The 18,071-nt window shown below is 40.9% G+C and overlaps 1 protein-coding gene across 9 annotated transcripts in view; it reads right to left on the reverse strand.

Annotated features, from left to right (window-relative positions):
• Positions 1 to 18,071, reverse strand: part of LOC116426488 (Myosin-7a binding protein) — a 70,113-nt gene that overhangs the window by 29,341 nt on the left and 22,701 nt on the right. For 4 of the 9 annotated variants that reach the window (XM_031975479.2, XM_031975480.2, XM_076370035.1 and 1 more), the window contains exons 3-6: positions 11,690 to 11,884; positions 10,873 to 10,976; positions 1,735 to 1,896; positions 383 to 466 (exon numbers count right to left, since the gene is read on the reverse strand). In XM_031975479.2, the coding sequence (XP_031831339.1) occupies positions 383 to 466; positions 1,735 to 1,896; positions 10,873 to 10,976; positions 11,690 to 11,884 (545 nt within the window). Of the gene's footprint in view, positions 1 to 382; positions 467 to 798; positions 951 to 1,734; positions 1,897 to 3,536; positions 3,556 to 10,872; positions 10,977 to 11,689; positions 11,885 to 18,071 lie in introns of those variants that run through there. The other 5 variants (XM_076370037.1, XM_076370038.1, XM_076370039.1 and 2 more) reach the window with 5 other exon arrangements.

Genomic DNA, 18,071 nt, shown 5'->3' on the forward strand with positions numbered 1-18,071 from the left:
GGGTTTCCTGTTTGACGGATAGAGTGAAAAGAACTTCAAAGACGCAAGATAAGGATATGTTACATAATCTTATTTACTTTTGCAGGCAAAGATTGATGTACTGTTTCAATTTCAATTTGTGTCGCAATATCTTTTCTTACAATGATTATAAGGAGAACGAATAGCAAAGCAGAAAGCGCCTGGAACAAGCAACCAGTGTTACACGGCTGTACGAAAGGTGCACGATAATTAAAAAATAATGTTTTCGGTCATGAAAATTTTCGTTCAAATATTTAAGGATCTTTAAATTTGATACTAGAAATACTTGTAAAGCTTGCGAAAGTCTCAAATATTAACAGAAATCTGACCGAATTATTCTGTTATCGCGTTAGAAGTTACTTACTTGACAAAGACAATCGCAGCACCACGGCCATACGAGTGAGCGCGTCGACCAGGGGAACAATATGCTTTTCCAAAAGCTTGTTATCTGTTAATTAGCGTTAGTCGAGTAGTTAGTGGACAGCACAGAACAATACAATTTCATTCTCAAACTCCAGATAGCTTCTCCGACGTTCCCTAACAATACGGCATGCTATAAACTAATTTCAACATTCCGCTCACTCGTTGATCTCTACATAATTCCCATCTTCCGCGACAGATACGACATTCCGGAGTGAACTACGAGCCCCAGTTACATTTCATTAACTCCTTCCACGTGTAATACAACAAAAATCTTTAATGCTAGGAATAAATTACTTTGACCCTTATTCCCATAAATTATCAATTAATATCCACGCTCCGGTAATTATAATCTTATACCGTTTTTTTTCTGCCAGCTGTTTCCAGAGTGTCGAAGAAGCCATCTCAGCACGGCCGAGAGTTAATTGCTGGGTGGTAAACCTCGTGTTTCGTAGAGTAACCGAAGGCGTAGAGAAAAAATAACAACCGGTAATCGAGAACGTCGGGAGTTAAGTGGGTAACAGATAGCGGAAACGATGTCGGCGCGATATCGGGGAAGGGATTAGCGTGAGCGCGGTTCCTCGCAGTGTCCGCGGCTCTTCAGCAGATGGCAGCATTTGTTGGTGAACGGAGGCGACACGCTCTGATGGTTTTGTCGGGTGTACATAAGTAGGTACTCGTATCGTTTAACCCTTCATGTCTTCGCAATGAAACGTTGCCGTAAATTAAATGCACTTAGACTTTTTAAGCAGTTCCACTGAATTTAATTTGACGCTTGGTTTTACGCCCTAATAACTTTCGAGAAATATTCCTTCCTACATTTAATTCCAGCTGTTGAGTGGGAAAATGTGTGCGGTCGTCGAAAACTCGATATTTCAAATCGCACAAATTCTTTCTGTGGGAAATGGACATTTATGTAGGTCTATCAGGGGATTGTGAACGAGATACTGTTAAGGGAAATATAGAAATTCTGAATATTCTAAGTGATTGTAGAGTCTGTTAATCCGTTTCTTTCTTGCAAATTATTAGATGATATTTGGTAAATGTTGTTAGGAAACTAATTTAGAATAAAATTCTGTGAGAAAGTACTATTTGGAGTGAAGGTAAGGATAAATAGTAAAAAAATATCATTTGAGACACAAAGGGTTAAACGCAATCGAATTCTTTGAGATCAACGGATGCGATTTCGATTTCAATGTCAAACTTTTTCTCCTTTTCCTTGCTCGATTCGCTCAAAATTTAAACGACTGGTGGAAGAGCGTAAATGTTGCGAACAAGTCATACTTTTTAACTTACATGCTGGATGATCGTATAGCCGATCGATCGGCGCGTCGTCCACTTTGCCGATCAAACCCTCCACGATCTTTTCGACGAAGTCACGGACCGTTTCCATCGCGTTCGCCTCTTCTTTCGGACGGGCCACGGCCAGGCCCGAGCTGGCAGCTGCATTTTCCACTCCTGCAAACATATTTCGCTTGTACCGGTTGACCCATGTACGTAAAACTGTTTATATTACCGTTAAAAAATTTGGAGCACTCCTTGACACTTCGATCTCGGTTGTCGCATTATTTTGTTTATCATTATCATCATGTATATAGCATTATTTTCTTATAAATCGAAAACGGCAAATAAACAATAATAGACGCTACTTTTGAAAGTGTTATCTGTTACTGTGACAGAATAATATTTTATAGGATTATATGCTTTTCGAGCGTAGAAATATTTTATTTGCGTTAAAATCATATGGTACTCCAAAGTTTTGAGCGGAAATGGACACGTTTAACTTCTTAGCTACGTAAATTGCATGTAATGCAGTGTAGTTAGGTGTTGCTAATGTATCACTATATCCTTTTATAAGTCTTTCCCTCATATAAATGTTTCCTGCGTCTGTATATTCGATGTCTCCCTGAATTATTAATGAAAAGGCTTCCCCAGCACTCAAACACTAAATTATCACCGCCGTGACATTTTAAAGTACATTTTGCAATTTCCATTTTATTGGCAGAATATTACGATATCCAGCTTTAGGGAACTGAGAAAGCGCCGCAGGCTAATATGCAGTTTGACTCTAGGCTAATATTATCTACATAGTTTGCGATCCTCTTACACTTCAGGGAATATTAACAAGCGTAATAAATTACTTTTACATTCGGCAAATTACATTTGCTTCCCTAGACTTCAAGGATATGGCAATTAGGGACAAAGTCGGATACATATGTAGGATTAATATTAAGAGGATTATCTACAATTTCTTCCTCGTTTCAAAGAAACACAAAGAATAATTTAATGAAAATATTCCATCGTTTGAATTTAAATAATAAACTTGAGAAGCTTGAATTAAACCTAAAAACATTTGACTCCATTCTGGATTCATCAATAAACGAATTATTCTAATACACAAATGAAACGATAATTCTCGAATAACTTGATCCCCAACAGCGATCCGTTACAGATTCTCACGACCGTTACAAAGCAATGGGTCCGAATCAAGCAGCAGGACACGTCCCAGGTGATTTCAAAGGTTCAATTCCAGTGTGACGTTACGCTAAACCCCGCGGCATCATTCCTCGCGCGTGATCGGCCGAATTTCGGCTGAAAGATCTCACCTGAATTCCCCTGATCCCCGAAGTTTAACGTTCCCATTCGCGGCGGGTGCTGTGCAAACTGTACAGCAAAACTTTCTAGAAGCGGACTATGGGAAAAGGATTATAGCGAGTGCTGATACGGCGCAAAACAGCTGTTCGTGCGTTGTCATTTCGAAGTGGGTCATCGGATACGGTGGAACCGGTGCGACATTAACATAACTTCCACCTTATCGAACCATCGCATAAATATTCCTCTGTGGCGACGCGCGGATAAGATACACGGTGTCCCGTTCGCGGCACTAAATAGACCGAAACAAGAATCATCTCAGACGATCCTTTAGAAAATAAAATCGAGCCGGCGATCCGCGACGTTTCCCAGGCATTTCTCCCATCAGTCATTTATACCTTCGTCGCGCGTCATTCGAATATGTCTTCGAACGAAGACACGTGAAAAGCAACCAAAAAAGGACGAAGAAACGCCGAAGAATCGGAAACACCGGAGCAAAAACTTACTCATTCATGCGGCAAAAACTTTCTCCCGTCAAGGTTGACGTTTCTTCGCGGGCCGCGAACATGTCGCGGATGTTTACATGTCTGAACAACGAACAGGCTTCCTGTGATCCTCGAAGGACTCACGGTCGAGTTTTCGGATGCGTTTCCGTGGGACAGTTCCGCTAGGACGATGCACCGCGGTCGCGAATCCCTGTCCAACTGACACGGCCGAGCGCTTTCTAAACGAAAGTATCGACGACCATTAAAGATCTACCGGCGGCCTGTTCCTCCTTTTTTTTCATCGGTGTTTGTAACCGCATTCTCTTGCTGGGTACCGCAAGACCGGTATACATTTATCAGTTATCACGGAGGCGCGCAGGGCCGCGCGTTCATCCTCGCCCGAGGATACTTTTGCAACGGCCGAGCCACGCCGATCACGGCCGGGCTTCGCAGCCTCGATCACCGGGGGCCACGGCTGGACCCGAGGAAAGCTGTAGTTCAAGGTTGAGACCTTCCGACGCCGTCCGCGGCAGCGTATCCAGGTCGCGATAGATTCCTTCTGCTAATTATCCTTCTGGATCCGGTATAGTTGCTTGAAAATTGGTTCCTTGGATTTTCTGTTTTGTAGGTCGTTTAGGCTTTGTTTTGGGGATTCTGTTCTGAGAAAAACTGTGGGTCAAGATTAAAACTTGGCAGTGGCTACATTTTTATAGAGAAGTTACATAGAATGTATATAGAAAATTGGTGCTTCGAATTTTCTGTTCATAGGTCGTTTAGACTTTGTTTTGAGGATTTTGTTCTGAGGAAAGCTGTGAATCGAGGTTAAAACTCGATAGTGATTATAATTTTTGGAAAGAAATGATAAGTGTCTTACAAGATTTAAGAGAGTTTTAATGGATTCTAAGTGATCACGATGAATCTTCCGATCACAAACTTGCCACAGTTCTTTCGTAAACCCCTCAAGCCTTTAGAAGAAGGTAGAGATTCTGTTCAGCAAATCAATCTTAAGTGTCCAGAGAAACTTGCGCGGATTTCTATGTTATCGACTATAGACTAATAGACTATCAGCTCCGAGGATTGACAAACTTTAATCCAGGATTACGAAGCGATCCGAAGATTCCGGCGTGACTTAAACGGATTTCAGATGAACAAGATCGATCATCGGATTACCAAAATTTGGCTCAGGGCTCTTTCAATCTTCAGAAAGGTTTCCTTGCTTCCGAAAGATGAATGTTATTCTCTGTTCTACAAATTCACCCCGATATTGCTATTTCCCGGCGAAGTTTCTGGAAACTTTCAGAGGATCTCGCGTCTCTATCGGGTCACTCGTTTCACCGAAGTCCGATCCCTTTTTATGGGCAACCGCCACAGTCTCTCGCCAACTAGATTCTAGACCAAGATTACCCTCTTTCTTCCAGATTTGGTATCAAACTTGCTTTCCGCCGTTTCCATTGCGAGACATTCTCAACATTCTTGCATTCCGCTCGGCAGATCTTTAAATCTCTCTGCACAAATTCCTACGCTCCTTTCGCAATGTCTACTTTTCTCATCATTCGCGCTGCTATGATACACTCAGCCAACATCTAATGAAATGCAAACTACCACTGTTGCCGTTAAAAATCATCAAAAGGCACCTCTGTTTTAACAGTTTAACTCTCTATACATTCTTGCAAAGAAACTCCTCGAAACTTCCGAACACTCCCACGACCTCTTCAATCGCCAAACCTCATAAATCCGCTTTCAGTCTTCGCTCTTACCGGCGCCGATCGTTTTTTCCCCGATGCTCGTTTCCAATCTCGATCAAGTCTCGCGACTTTCGCGCGTTTCCCACCAGTTTCCGACGTCCTTGTCGGTTACTTAGCGTTTTGCCGGCACGCGACCGCCGGTTGCATAAAATCGTCAGTTATTAGTCAGAAGGAACACAGCAGAGGCACAATTATCGTTGCGTAAAAATCTTGGCTCACTGTCAACGGAGTTAGCGTAACAGATGCCAGCCACCGGAATTGCAAAGTACATCTTCTAACTACACCAAGACTTCCAGACACGAAACGTCTTTAAATCCCAGGTTCCAACCACTGGAATTCCGAACCGAATCAAATCCTTTATTAAAGACGAAACTTCCAGGAGCGAAGAGTCTTTAAGAAGCCTTCTTCCTCGATGCCATCGATTTCTAGCTCCGTGACGCGAAATTATTAATGAGCAACTTGTTCTGGAAGAACCATGACCGTCACCTTGTTCGACCGATAGATTGTCTATCGATCCTACGGACACCGGTAGGTGTCACGCGACATCCGCGCTTCATCCGATCGATGAAAATGACAGTGGACCGAACGATCGCGGCTCGCGGGCTCGTCTTCCGGGGACGATGAGTATAACGGAGCTGGGAGAACTCGACGAGCCCGGCCGCTGGGAGCAACAGAAAAGAAGGATCGCGGGAGTGCGCGATGTTACTCCCATGAGTACTGGAGCAGAACTGAGGTTCGCCACCTCGGGCCCCGGGAGACAATGAGACCGATCGCCGCGAGTTCCGCTTCCACGGGGACCGAAAACCGATCGGAACCCGGCTCCCCGGCGATTCCCCTAATCGATCCTCTTTCGGGACTCGTGCATCCTCTCTGTAACCCCTTGACACGCGTATAAAACGAAGTTTTCGACCTGATAAAAATATTTAACGTGTTGAATGCTGCACGATTTTACGGAGTAAAATATACAGAATGAACAAAATATAGTGACTAATTAATCAATTGAATTGCGTTATTATTATTGAAGTTTTCTTTTGGCGAATGACAGCGGAATCAGAGCGTAATTTATGATATAGAGAAGTTGCCAAATAGTCGTAAGTAAAACTCGGACTAGTAATAAGACTTGGACTAGTAATAATACCGTTTAACGCAAGAACTGCCAAACGAAGTAGAATAATCTATTTAAAATTTGTTGAAAAGATCCACACGCTTTTTTAAGAAAGTTTTGAATGATTTGACGTATTAACGTGCAGTGTGAGATACGAATTAATGGAAATTTTAATAGATACGTATTATTCAATTTAAGTGCTGCCATTACACGAAAAGTATTCAACTATTTAACTATTACTCGTAATCCCAAGTACTTTGAATAGAAATTTCATTCATTTTATGCATCCAACTTTACTACTAATTCAATTTAATCGCTACGGGCGTTTGGATCCGTATATGTTATTAGAGACAGGGTTCAAGAGAATCAACAGCTGACGTATAAATCTTTCCTACAATTCTTATTATTCCTCGGAATTCTCTTTTCAAATAATTAGCCCATAAATTTCTACAGAGTACTTTAAATTAAATTAATATAATTTTCCAAGTGAAATCGATGCGTATCCGATTTATACGAGTACTTTAACGAAAGTGGTACTTCAAACTACCCTTCAGCGAATAAACAGTTAGCCTTGCGCTTACTATTTTAATAAATGTTTCCCCTAGTTCCGATGGAATATTGAATCCGTCCTTAATTTAGCGTTTACGCGCCGGTGTATTATGTATACGTAATAATCCACCGCGGACTCCATCGAAGAATGGAACGAAATCGATTTTTTGTTTCACGAAAAGATCCCCCTTGTATTTTATTATTTCGCGTCCAGCCGTGGAATCTGGTTTGGAGAAATGCAACCGGCCGGAATGCGAATCGCTCCGCGATCCCCACTCGTTTCCTAGAAGAAATAACGAGCGCGCATCTTTCGGCGCGCGAAAAACGAAGAAGCAGAGACAAAAGTGTCCGGGACACGACGCCGTCTGACCATGTTTGGCCAGTACCGATCCTTGGAATAGGCCGCAGTTAGCAAACGTGGAAACCTGGTGTACGCCTCAAGCACAAAGAAGGAGGATTCCATCGGATTAGTCTCACCGCCTTCTGGATCGTCAGGATCCTAGACCTTAATTGATCCTTTCCTTAATTGAATTTTCTCGAGCAGTAAAATTTTCATTCGCCACTTTCTTGTAGGCCGAGGAATTAATATCCGCCACACAATTTCTTTCTCTAATTCCAGTTTTTACGTTCGCTCGACACTACATTCTGATGCGATTAATACTTTCGGATGAAACATCGAGTAATTGCAGGAGTAAAGTGTGAAACAACGGAGTGATTGATGGGAATTTCGAAGGGATCAGGGATCATTCAAGTAATTAAAGGTTTAGTGTGACATTTTTGAAAGGTATTTCTAGGTATTCATTTCTAAGTATTCATTTCTAGGGATTACCGTAATAACTTCAAATTTTCGATATCCCGCTATAAACATACGATTAATAGAATTTATAACAATCAAAATATCAGAAAATAATTCCTTCGAAAACAGATTCCATACATAAGCTTTCAACTTCCACAAAGTGCCTAAACACAAATTCTAAGCGATTATCGCGTTCTGATCGATAAAATTCGCAACTGATAACGTTTAATATGGTTTTACCCATACGGTGACTCATCTAAACGCGAATTATCGTGTCTCGCAAAGACCTAGGAGGTTGACATCCGGTTGCGACGCGACGATTTTTCGTCGGTCCGAAGAAAACACTGGAACCGCTCGTTCCCGATCAAACGGCCTGATACGATTCACGGGGAAAGATCGTAGGTTGCGCGGCGAACAATGAGCATTACGGGGAATCCAGCGTGAGACATTTCGCGGGGCCGTTCTTATTGTTGCTCTTCCGTTACACGACTTTTCTGCCGAGGAACAAGGACGACCGTCCTCCTCCGGCGCGCCACAATGGGCTCGAGAGGAGCCCGGGCAAAATGGAATCAACGTCAATTAACATTTCACCCGCGACTTTCTCAGCCCGTCGTCGTCTCCGGGTTAATCTCATTTTCCGCGTTTCTTTCCCTCCTTTTTTCAGACAGAGCGTGTCACGGATTCTCGCAAGCATCAAATGTCGTTTAAACTTCGTTTAAAAGGTTCGTCGGGTTGGAGAAACTCTGGTCACTCATTTTAGCGACCAATTCTGGAGATACTTTGTTTATGATATGGTAAAAAGTATTTTTCAAAGGATTAGTTTTACTGCGTTTGAGTATTATGTTATATACATATGTTATATTGTATGTATTATATACATTTATTGCGTTGAAGTATTATGTAAGAAATTTTTTGATATTTTCAAATCCGGTTTGGTGTGTTTCATGTTTTCGAATGGGATTTATAAATTTAATTATTAGATTGTAGATTCTTATGCTGATTTGACGTTTTGAAAATATAATTCGGAAAGTAGAATTATGAGAGAAGGTAGTTGTTTCTAATAGATATTCTGAGCGCTAGGTTCTGGATATTTTGTATAGTTTTTTGTATTGTGTGCATTCCAATTGTGCACTTTCGAATTTTTCCACAAATGCAAGATGTGCTAGTTATTATATGTGGAGTTCTTTTCGTTTTTTAGAAAGAAATTTCATAAGTCTCGATGTGATTGCAGTTCTCTTCGGAATTTTAATCCCGACGTGCCAGTTACTAACTTGATAATGGGATTAGCGATCTAAGAGCCTTGTGTTCACTGAATTATATAAAGATAAGGATCGAACAATACGAACGACCGATATTGATTATAGAAAAACTCGTTATTCAGGTTTGAAAGATAAGTTCCGTAGATCGCTTATCTATAGATTGCGAGTTCTATTGTAGTAGAATACTGTAGTGGAATGTCTAAAACGCGATGTAGAATCTCGACGAAGTTCAACTAGATTCTTCTGCTTCATTTAATTGAAAAAAATCTTGTAATACACTTTACCAAGTCCCGTTCGTCATACGGTACAGTTATTGCACATAAATAGTTTATAATTAAATCACACGTGTAATTGTAAGATCAGCCGATCTTCTATCAACATGCACATACATTTCATTCTATCATGGCTCATTACTTTTTATCAGACTGAAATAAATGAACATCAAAGATCATTAAAAAAGTAATATTTAAGATCCAAAACACAATTAACATCATAAACACAAAAAAGAACACTAGTCTTTTTTCGAAACATCAATAATATTGCTATTTCTTAGTGACGAAAATACTTGTCATTTCCCCTAAAAATTACTATTCCTTCACGACGAGTATATTCGTGATCGCGCAGCCAAGAGGTGAAAAATTCCAAACAACACGAGGTTCTTCGGTGCACCGCGCGGCTGGACTATGAAAACTCATTCGAATGTTCCGCGGCTAGCGATGCAATTAATTCCGTTCAGTTGTATGCGCAGCGTGCATCGATCCGTCGATCGTTCACCGCGCCCACGGACTCCCACCTGCAAATCAATTCGTCCGTGGGGACGAACAATTGACCGGGTGTCGTCCTCGGGGCCCGTTCCCGTCCGCCCGGGGACCGGGACAACGGTTTCCCCGTCGTTTCTTGCCGGCGGGACCGCATTAGAGAGGAACTCGTAGGAATGCTTCAACCCTACACCGCGTTCGAGGCTGCATTATTTATAAGGGATCGCGGATCGCCGCCGCTCTCGATTGATTTCCACGGCGCGACGGATATTTTCGTCCCCTCGCTGCTACTTCGATCCCGCAAACTATCCACCTACCATTTTTTCCTTTGTTCGAACGATCCTGTGCCTTACTCGTCGTTAACTCGACGTTAATTCGATGTTCTTTTTTGTAAACGTCATTACGTTAAAGTTTACGTTAATTGTGAGTAATGCAATTACAGGAATAGGTATACATCTTAATCCTCTGGCTGTGACGCTGTACTTTCTGTTTATATGTTGTACAAACAAAGATTCAGTTTTCGAGAAACAATAAATTGTATATTAAAAGCTTACGAATTTAATGTTAAACGAAGTGGTTCAATCTGTTGGTAGAGTCGACCCGAGAATTTATGAGACTTACGTACTGCAATTACATTAATAATGGTTGCCTACTTTATTGATTATTATTGTCCACTCACTATTAAATGAAGATTACCAAAAAGATTCTAATATGCCAGTATTCGTCGAATACGTTAAGAGACAGAAATTTCAAATTTTTCAAGGTCTCTATTTCTTTCGTTGACTCGTTAACCGAGGCAACTGCATTCTTTAAAATACTAAATTCTTTATAAACTATTCCACGAATTACTCTTATCTTAAGACTAACGTAGCACCGTTTTGCAGAGAGAATCTGGGACATTTTATGTATCTGCTCTTTCATTATTCGATTGAGTCTTACTTCTTACCTCTCACGTCATGACAGGTTAGACGTAAGCCTTTCCTACTAAATGCTCCATTAATACGGGAATGGTAAACCACTAATGGAAGAAGCATGACAATTAGCGACGACTGTTTTGCCATCGTTAATGAGTCGCGAGTCCGCGGGAGTACCGATCGGAAAATAGAACGCGAGACAAAATCGTGTAAAGATATCTCGACACAAACCTGCAACGTAGACCCGTGATTTGGCCGTATTGAAGTATCGGTGTAGATCCCTCTCGTCGATCGGTCCGCTGTCAGCCGTGAGCCCGGTTTTATTTAACCAGTGCCTGGCAAAGTATTTCTCATTAAAGAACCGTTAGAATATTTTCTGGCGATAATTAAGTAACGTTTTAGTGTACAGTTACGCGTGGATTATTATTCGGTAAGTCATTACTGGGAGTTCATTGCCTATATTTCGTTAATATCAAAATTAGTCGAACCGGAACCGCGGCCTAGCCATGACTAACTTTTAGAATCAGTAAAATACATAGACGTACGCGAACATGGAGACCTCGATCTCACAAATTCTAAAAGACATTTGATGTCCGATTCGTCTGGTTCTGGAATATTGAAACGACTTCACCGAGAGATGATTTAAACTGATTCAGATGCACTGTCGTGTAATTTAAATCGAAATCAAACGTAATCTCTTCTATTAACATGTTTAATTTTCGAGATGAACATATGGATTCATGTGAAACATGTGGATTCATAACGAATGAGTTTTTTTCTTTTTCAGCAAATTAATGATCATACAGGTGATAGACTTCATAAATAATGAATTTTCGATCATTTAAAATTGTAATATGTGCAGTTGTAACTTAATTCACTAATTAAACGAAAATCCGTATAAAATCGAATGTAAACCAATAGATCTCGATTTGGTTCATCTAGTAAATTATCGTAAACATTCGTTTTCGAATCCGGTGAGAGAATTATCGTTAAAATGTTATTGATCCGCCGATCCACGTGTTAATTAGTGATACAGTTAATGATGAACCTGTGCTGGCGACAGAAGATGCAACGCCAGGATTTGTCGGTCGAGTCCCAACGACAACAGCCGCTCCTGCAGGATCTCGCGAAGCAATCGCCGCAACGGACACCGCGGACGAGGATGAACGGCTTCAGACAGCAGGCGCAACGATTTTCATCGACTGGGATCCGCTGCCTCTCCTCCTTCGAGCTCCCGGACTTTCTGCAATGTGGGATACAATGCACTGTGGCGGCGATGACACTGTGATTGGGAGGTAAGCGTGACTCATGCGTCCTTATGAATCATTCATAGACGACTACGGTGTCTACTCATTAGTGTTAAGTAATCGTGTTTTATTTTCTTTCATTGAACATTTATAGTTGTAAATTGTATTTTGAAAATTATTGATTCCATTACGCGGCGAGGATAATTAAGGAACACAATGTGAAGGAAGAAACACAACGATCGAATAAATGAATTTTATTAATAAATCATCTTAAAGCCACAGTTTCTCTAATTTTCCAAATATTTACAAAAATCCACAAAATTCGTTAACCCGTCAGCTGTGTGCGACGACTGAACTCATCGCGAGGAAACAATAATAATGTTTTTATCTTACATTAAGCATAGACGTCATTAGACGTCGTGTGTAATTACCATTCACTGTCAACAAGTTCAAATAAAAAAACAATTGATTTCGTAAGAGCAAAACACAGTATATCATTTCGTTACAATTTTATCCAATTCAACAGCAGCGGTACAGCCTGCATTCGACGAACATGTTCTTCGTCTTTTCATTATTGCGTCATAATTCGGGTACACGATTTTAAAATAGGGCAACACAGCTAGCAGGTTAATTGCATAGTACGCAACGCCGCGCAGTCGCGTCCCGTATCGAAACTGAAACGGTTAAGCTACACGCGTTACAACTTCTGCCTGTAACCGCGAGCCGTGCAACGTGGCTGCGTTGCGCAATAACGGGTTTAAATAAATACACTTTCGAAATGCTTTCTTGTATCAAATCTAGCCAACTTTCCTGGACCGCTCGATTACGAAACGCGCTTCTATCAAGAAGATGCGTTTTCATGCTCAGCCGGTAATCCATCGAATTCAAGCACTAAGCAATCATATACATTCAATGTAACATCAATACTTTCTTAAGGTCGCTTGCAAGGTTTCTCGTTTGTCCATTCTTATTTCAATAGTTAACCACATAACATTGAAGCATTTTATAAAAATAAAAGTGTAATCTTCAACTTATATTTCATTTCTTTTCCATCTTCAAACGAGAAAATCATTGGACCCAAAGGAAAGTAGCTGGAAATAATATACGGTGTTCAAAATTTGATTTCAAATCGATTTGTGTATTTATAATCGAAGATTATTGGCGAGAGTGGAACGAACGAAAGTCATTTTGTATCAATTTCTGCAGAAACCCGAAAGGACAATTGCTTCGAATATTTTCTAATCGTGATTCCATTGACTGTCAAACTTAATGTTAAAGCTTAATATTAACTGCTTCAAACGTAATTCGAATTCAATGATCTTTACGTTTCCTTGTTTGAAATGATTTAAATGAAATGTTCCAAGGATCAAAATGATACGGCGCGATCAATTCGCTCGCGCGAGCGTCAACGACACCCTTTACTTCCGCTGCACTTGCGAAACGCCGCCTCCAACTATCATCCTTGACACGTCGACTTTTGTTCATTGTTCCCGGTTTCGCTCGCCGATTAATTATTCATGCGGGCCCGACGGATTACGCGTTTAGTAGCTCCGCGGCACCGAGCACGATCGTAAACCGAGAACCAGAAAGACGAGATCCGTTTTCTCCTCGATGTTTCCTACTGTCTTGTGCACGCTTTGCGTGCGTTTCGGCCTGCTTTCCTCGCCATTCCACGCGTTTCACGGTACACATCCATGTCAGATAGCATTGTTGCGTATTCTCGAGTCACGCTGGATCGATTCTCACTTTCGATTAATTGGATCACGTCGGTTTATTCTTAGAAAACTAAAAACATCGACATATAAACGAATCCCTCTTTATGGAACACTTTTGGCAACAAATAAGGAGATTTCTCGATGAAATTGATATTTTATTGAAAATAAATATGTGTAATATTACGCACAATCAATTATTCAAACATATTTGCTTAATTAGAAAAAATTGAAATTCAAACGTTTAGAAAGCGTTCTGTTCTTTTCTTTTAAGAACGTGTGTAAAATTATTTTTTATAAGTTTGTGAAATTCTAATTTTTGCAGCCCAAAATGATTCATAAAAAATGCTGCGTCACGTTTGATCATTTAATAATTAGAGACGTAACATGTTGAGGTGTTTGTTCGACTCGATTGACTTTGCTCGCGGTGTTACCTAAGTGTTTCAACGCAGCGAGCCTTTAATTATTCCAAGCGGAGCAATTACACGTGTCGGTATCCCTTATTTTGCGAGCCGAAACGTATTTCACTTTCATTCTCTCGTCACGCTTCGGAAACGTTAGCATTGAAAAGAATTTCGGTCTGCTCGAGTTCGATCTCGATCTCGATCTCGAATTCGTGCAAGTGAATTTGAATAAAATTTAGGTTCATTTGAAAGGACCAGATGTTTTTAATCTGAAACGATCATGTAAACAGCAGTTAAGCGAAATTTAGAATAATTCACGTATTCTTTTATACCATAAGAAAATGTTAATCCTTTTACAGAAAGAGCATAGTCGAATAGACGCTAGTTTAGAATTTTTTCCAACAATTATAAGTTCTTACACGAAACAAAATACAAAAATATATAGAACATAGCTAGTTCGCATGCGAATAGAACGATCCAGGACGATTCTTCTTAGTAAAAGAGTTATTATATAACACAGAATAATGAAGAATTCATATCACTCTTCGAAAAATTAAAAATTCACGTCAAAATCTTAAATGGAAATTAAACAAAATCTAAATAATTTCGCAAATATTTAAAAGTTTTTTGACGAAACGAATGACAAAAACACAGCTAGTTTAAACTCCAATACAGAACAATCTAGGATCAATTCTCCTATTCAAAGGATTATTATGTAACACAGAATAATTAAAACTACATATCACTCTTTGAAAAATTCAACATCCATGACCAAATCTTAAATAAAAATTGAATGAAAATCTAATTGACTTCGCGAATATTTAAAAGTCCTTTCATGAAACGAACTACAAAAACACAGCTAGCTGTAACACCAATGATGAAGACGATCCAGGATCAATCCTCGCGGTCGAAGAAAGTTGCAGCAGCCCTCAGACCGGAGTGGCTGTCCTCGTCCCTCTCCATGTCGGACGTAACCACTTTGACGACTACCACCTCAATGGTGATCAATAGGAACAGAACCATGAACGTCGCCATGTTGTACTTCTCCTGTGCCGTGACCACCTTTTCGCCCTCCAGCAACAAAGTGGAGATGATGCTCGACACGACCGCCAACATTGCGGCACGGTTTTCACTCTCGATCCACCGAACGTCCGCCTCATTCACCTCGATCTTCCTTTCGCGGGCTGCCGGGCGCGCGCAACGCAATAACTGCGTCACGGATGGAAAAATGAACACTGACTTCCGCAGAGCAACGCACAATTCATCACGCAGTCAGCTAATTAACCGGAAAAACGCCCGCTTTTCCTTGCACCATGTCGGCTCAATATCCCCTTTCGCAAAATTACTTTTAATCACCTTCTTTCTTTCAATGGCTCCCCAATAATCCTCTTTTTCTCAATGATTAAGACGAAAATTAGAAAAACAACAGTTTTTTGTTCAATTTCACAGACTCTCAAGACTGCATCTAATGATTCGATCGATGTTTATTATTCGGCACACGCAAAATTGTTTTCAATCTATCTCTCCCTATTTCCAACGATTCAACAATTCTCTGTTTGTCGACGAGAAAGAAGAAACTCGAAGGAAACAACGACTATTCTGTATTACAGATTCTATAAACCACACGCAACAGTTCAATGGATGTTGATTACTCGACACACGCACTGATCCGTTTTGATCGTCGTTTGATCGTCGTGTTCGATCGCGGTAAGAGGTTTTCCCGCCAATTTCTAGCGGCTGGTCGTACGAACCAAGCGACGGCGGTAATACTGGAACGAACGGTTGAATTGCTCAATCAGCGTAGCATTAACGAGCAACAGTTTCCGGGAACGTGCAGCGCCGGGTCCCCAATGCGTTATCGTGTTATTTCACCTGAGCACGAATGGCACGTGGTTCTTGGACGTCTAGATTGTAATACACTACCGGTCGGTCACGTTTCGTTGTCTCGACCCAACTGTCACTTGGATTAATGAAGCACCTTCGCTGAGATTGCTCTTTGATCTTTTAGTTATCGACAAGAACTTACTAGTTTACGAGAGTTTACTTCTCCGTAAACTGATTTTCCTTTATAGAAATTATTCTCTACTTCTCTAATTATCGACTTTAATCTCGTGATTTACGACTTCAATATTCACTTTGATTTATCAAGCTTCCTAAAAGATCGAAGTTCGTTGCTTACAACATTAATTTATCAATTTTTCGATCGATTTTTCATCCTTGGTCCCTCTCACCCACGCTAGTTCGATGAAATGTAATTAGAAACTGAACAAAACCGATTACAACCGCTCGAAGAAATCGAAACTTGTTGTGAAGGCGAACTACGGTGATTTTTCAGTGTCCATTAACATTCACTGTAACCTACTGATAGATTTACCGAGTTTCTATCGCAACTTTATAACAGCTTTCTTGAGTTTCGTGTTTGCGTTGACCTCCCGGCTTCACGTAACACTAGGAATTAATGGGAAACCTATTAATAGGTTTAATGACGTAATTCTTTAATGCGGATTCAGTTTAGAAAAAACAAGGTAATTTTGTACGAGTTTTTTATGATTTATTCGGCCTCGGAAGACCTCTGGCCTCAGCTTGATATTCTTGTTATTATTCTTCTGGAGGCTTCGCGAGAGTCGAGTTAAGATTCTTCGCGCATCCAATGCTCTATTAAGGCCCTGCTGAATTTGATGACGTCAGCTAATTTATTTGAAGATGGCAGTGGCTGCGCAGCGGATCGCAGTGTCAAATAATTCTTTCGCGATTTTCAACCACCTTTCAATATACTTTCCAAACGCCGTTTAAATCTCAAACTCTCCAAAATATGTCAACTGCGACGAAGTACCTTCTTCAGAATCTACCGCTGAAACTCTTCAAGACACTTTCCAAAAGTCACACCGAATCTCTCCTAGCGTTCAGTCTTCCAAACATCACAAAATGCCACTGAACTTACTCTTCACTGCTTCCCTCCAAAAACTTCTCGAAGTCTTCAAGAACCAACAATCAAATCAACAACGTTTTCATCGACACTTCACAAAATGGCCACTATTCCTCGATACTCCCCACGAGATTCTCCAAAATAAATGTCAATCGTCATAAGATCCCAAAGTATCGGAAATAAAGATCAGCTTGCTGCCACTCCTTGAATTCAACTTCATCTCTGAAGTTCAACAGTCCTCTCGATATTTTGATCTTCGCGCGACTCTTTACAATGTTTAGCCAATAGCTTCTTTAGGAAGAACGCTTTTAAAGGGCTTCGGAGTCGAAGAGAACGGATCTCGGTGGATTGTTCGGCTCGAACAGCTCGCGAAAGCTCGAGGATCGTCAGCGGTGTCCGTGGTTTCCTTTACGCTGGCTTCCAGTGGACCATTTTCGTGGGCATGATGCCGCGTTGCGCCGGTGCTTCGTTCCTTTGTGTCGGGCTGCCGGTTTGAAAGTGACAGTGGACTGGTTGCCGGGGAAACTCGACGTTATGCACACGAGCCTCCGCCGATGGTAGGAGATTTCTGGCCGGGCCCCGACGGCTGCGGCCATTTCCTCGGGCAGACCGTGTTGAGCACCACTGTTTACCAATTAATGTGTACTTTCACTGGATTTCGACCGTGCGTTTTGCGAACGCGAGGCGATGCGACGCGACACGACGAGCCACAGGAAATATATACAGGGTGTTTCGTGAATCATGACGCAAGCAGACGATAGCTGATTCTATACGCGAAAATAGGGCAGACCGATGTGAATCGGATCAGTTACTGCTCGTTGGTACGGAAATGAAAATAGTTGAACGTCAGTGGCTAATAATTAAAAAGATTGTTTTCTTCCTTTGCAAATGAGGAATAAAGAAAGGGAAATATAATTTGTGAGACTACAGGTGTGGGTTAGATTGCTGTTTCGATTCGAAACACCCTGTGATTCGGTTTATCTTGGTATATTCTAAGTGAGAAAGGAAACATTGGCTCCCTTGACGCTTCGTTTTTGGAAAATTGAGATTGAATATATTTGTATAGATAGTAGGAGTTTCTCGATGAATCAATGAGTTGTTTGTGTTTGTAAAGAATATTTGTAATTAAACACTAAAGGAA

The sequence above is a fragment of the Nomia melanderi genome, chromosome 8, assembly GCF_051020985.1.
Source record: "Nomia melanderi isolate GNS246 chromosome 8, iyNomMela1, whole genome shotgun sequence".
Taxonomy (NCBI): domain Eukaryota; kingdom Metazoa; phylum Arthropoda; class Insecta; order Hymenoptera; family Halictidae; genus Nomia; species Nomia melanderi.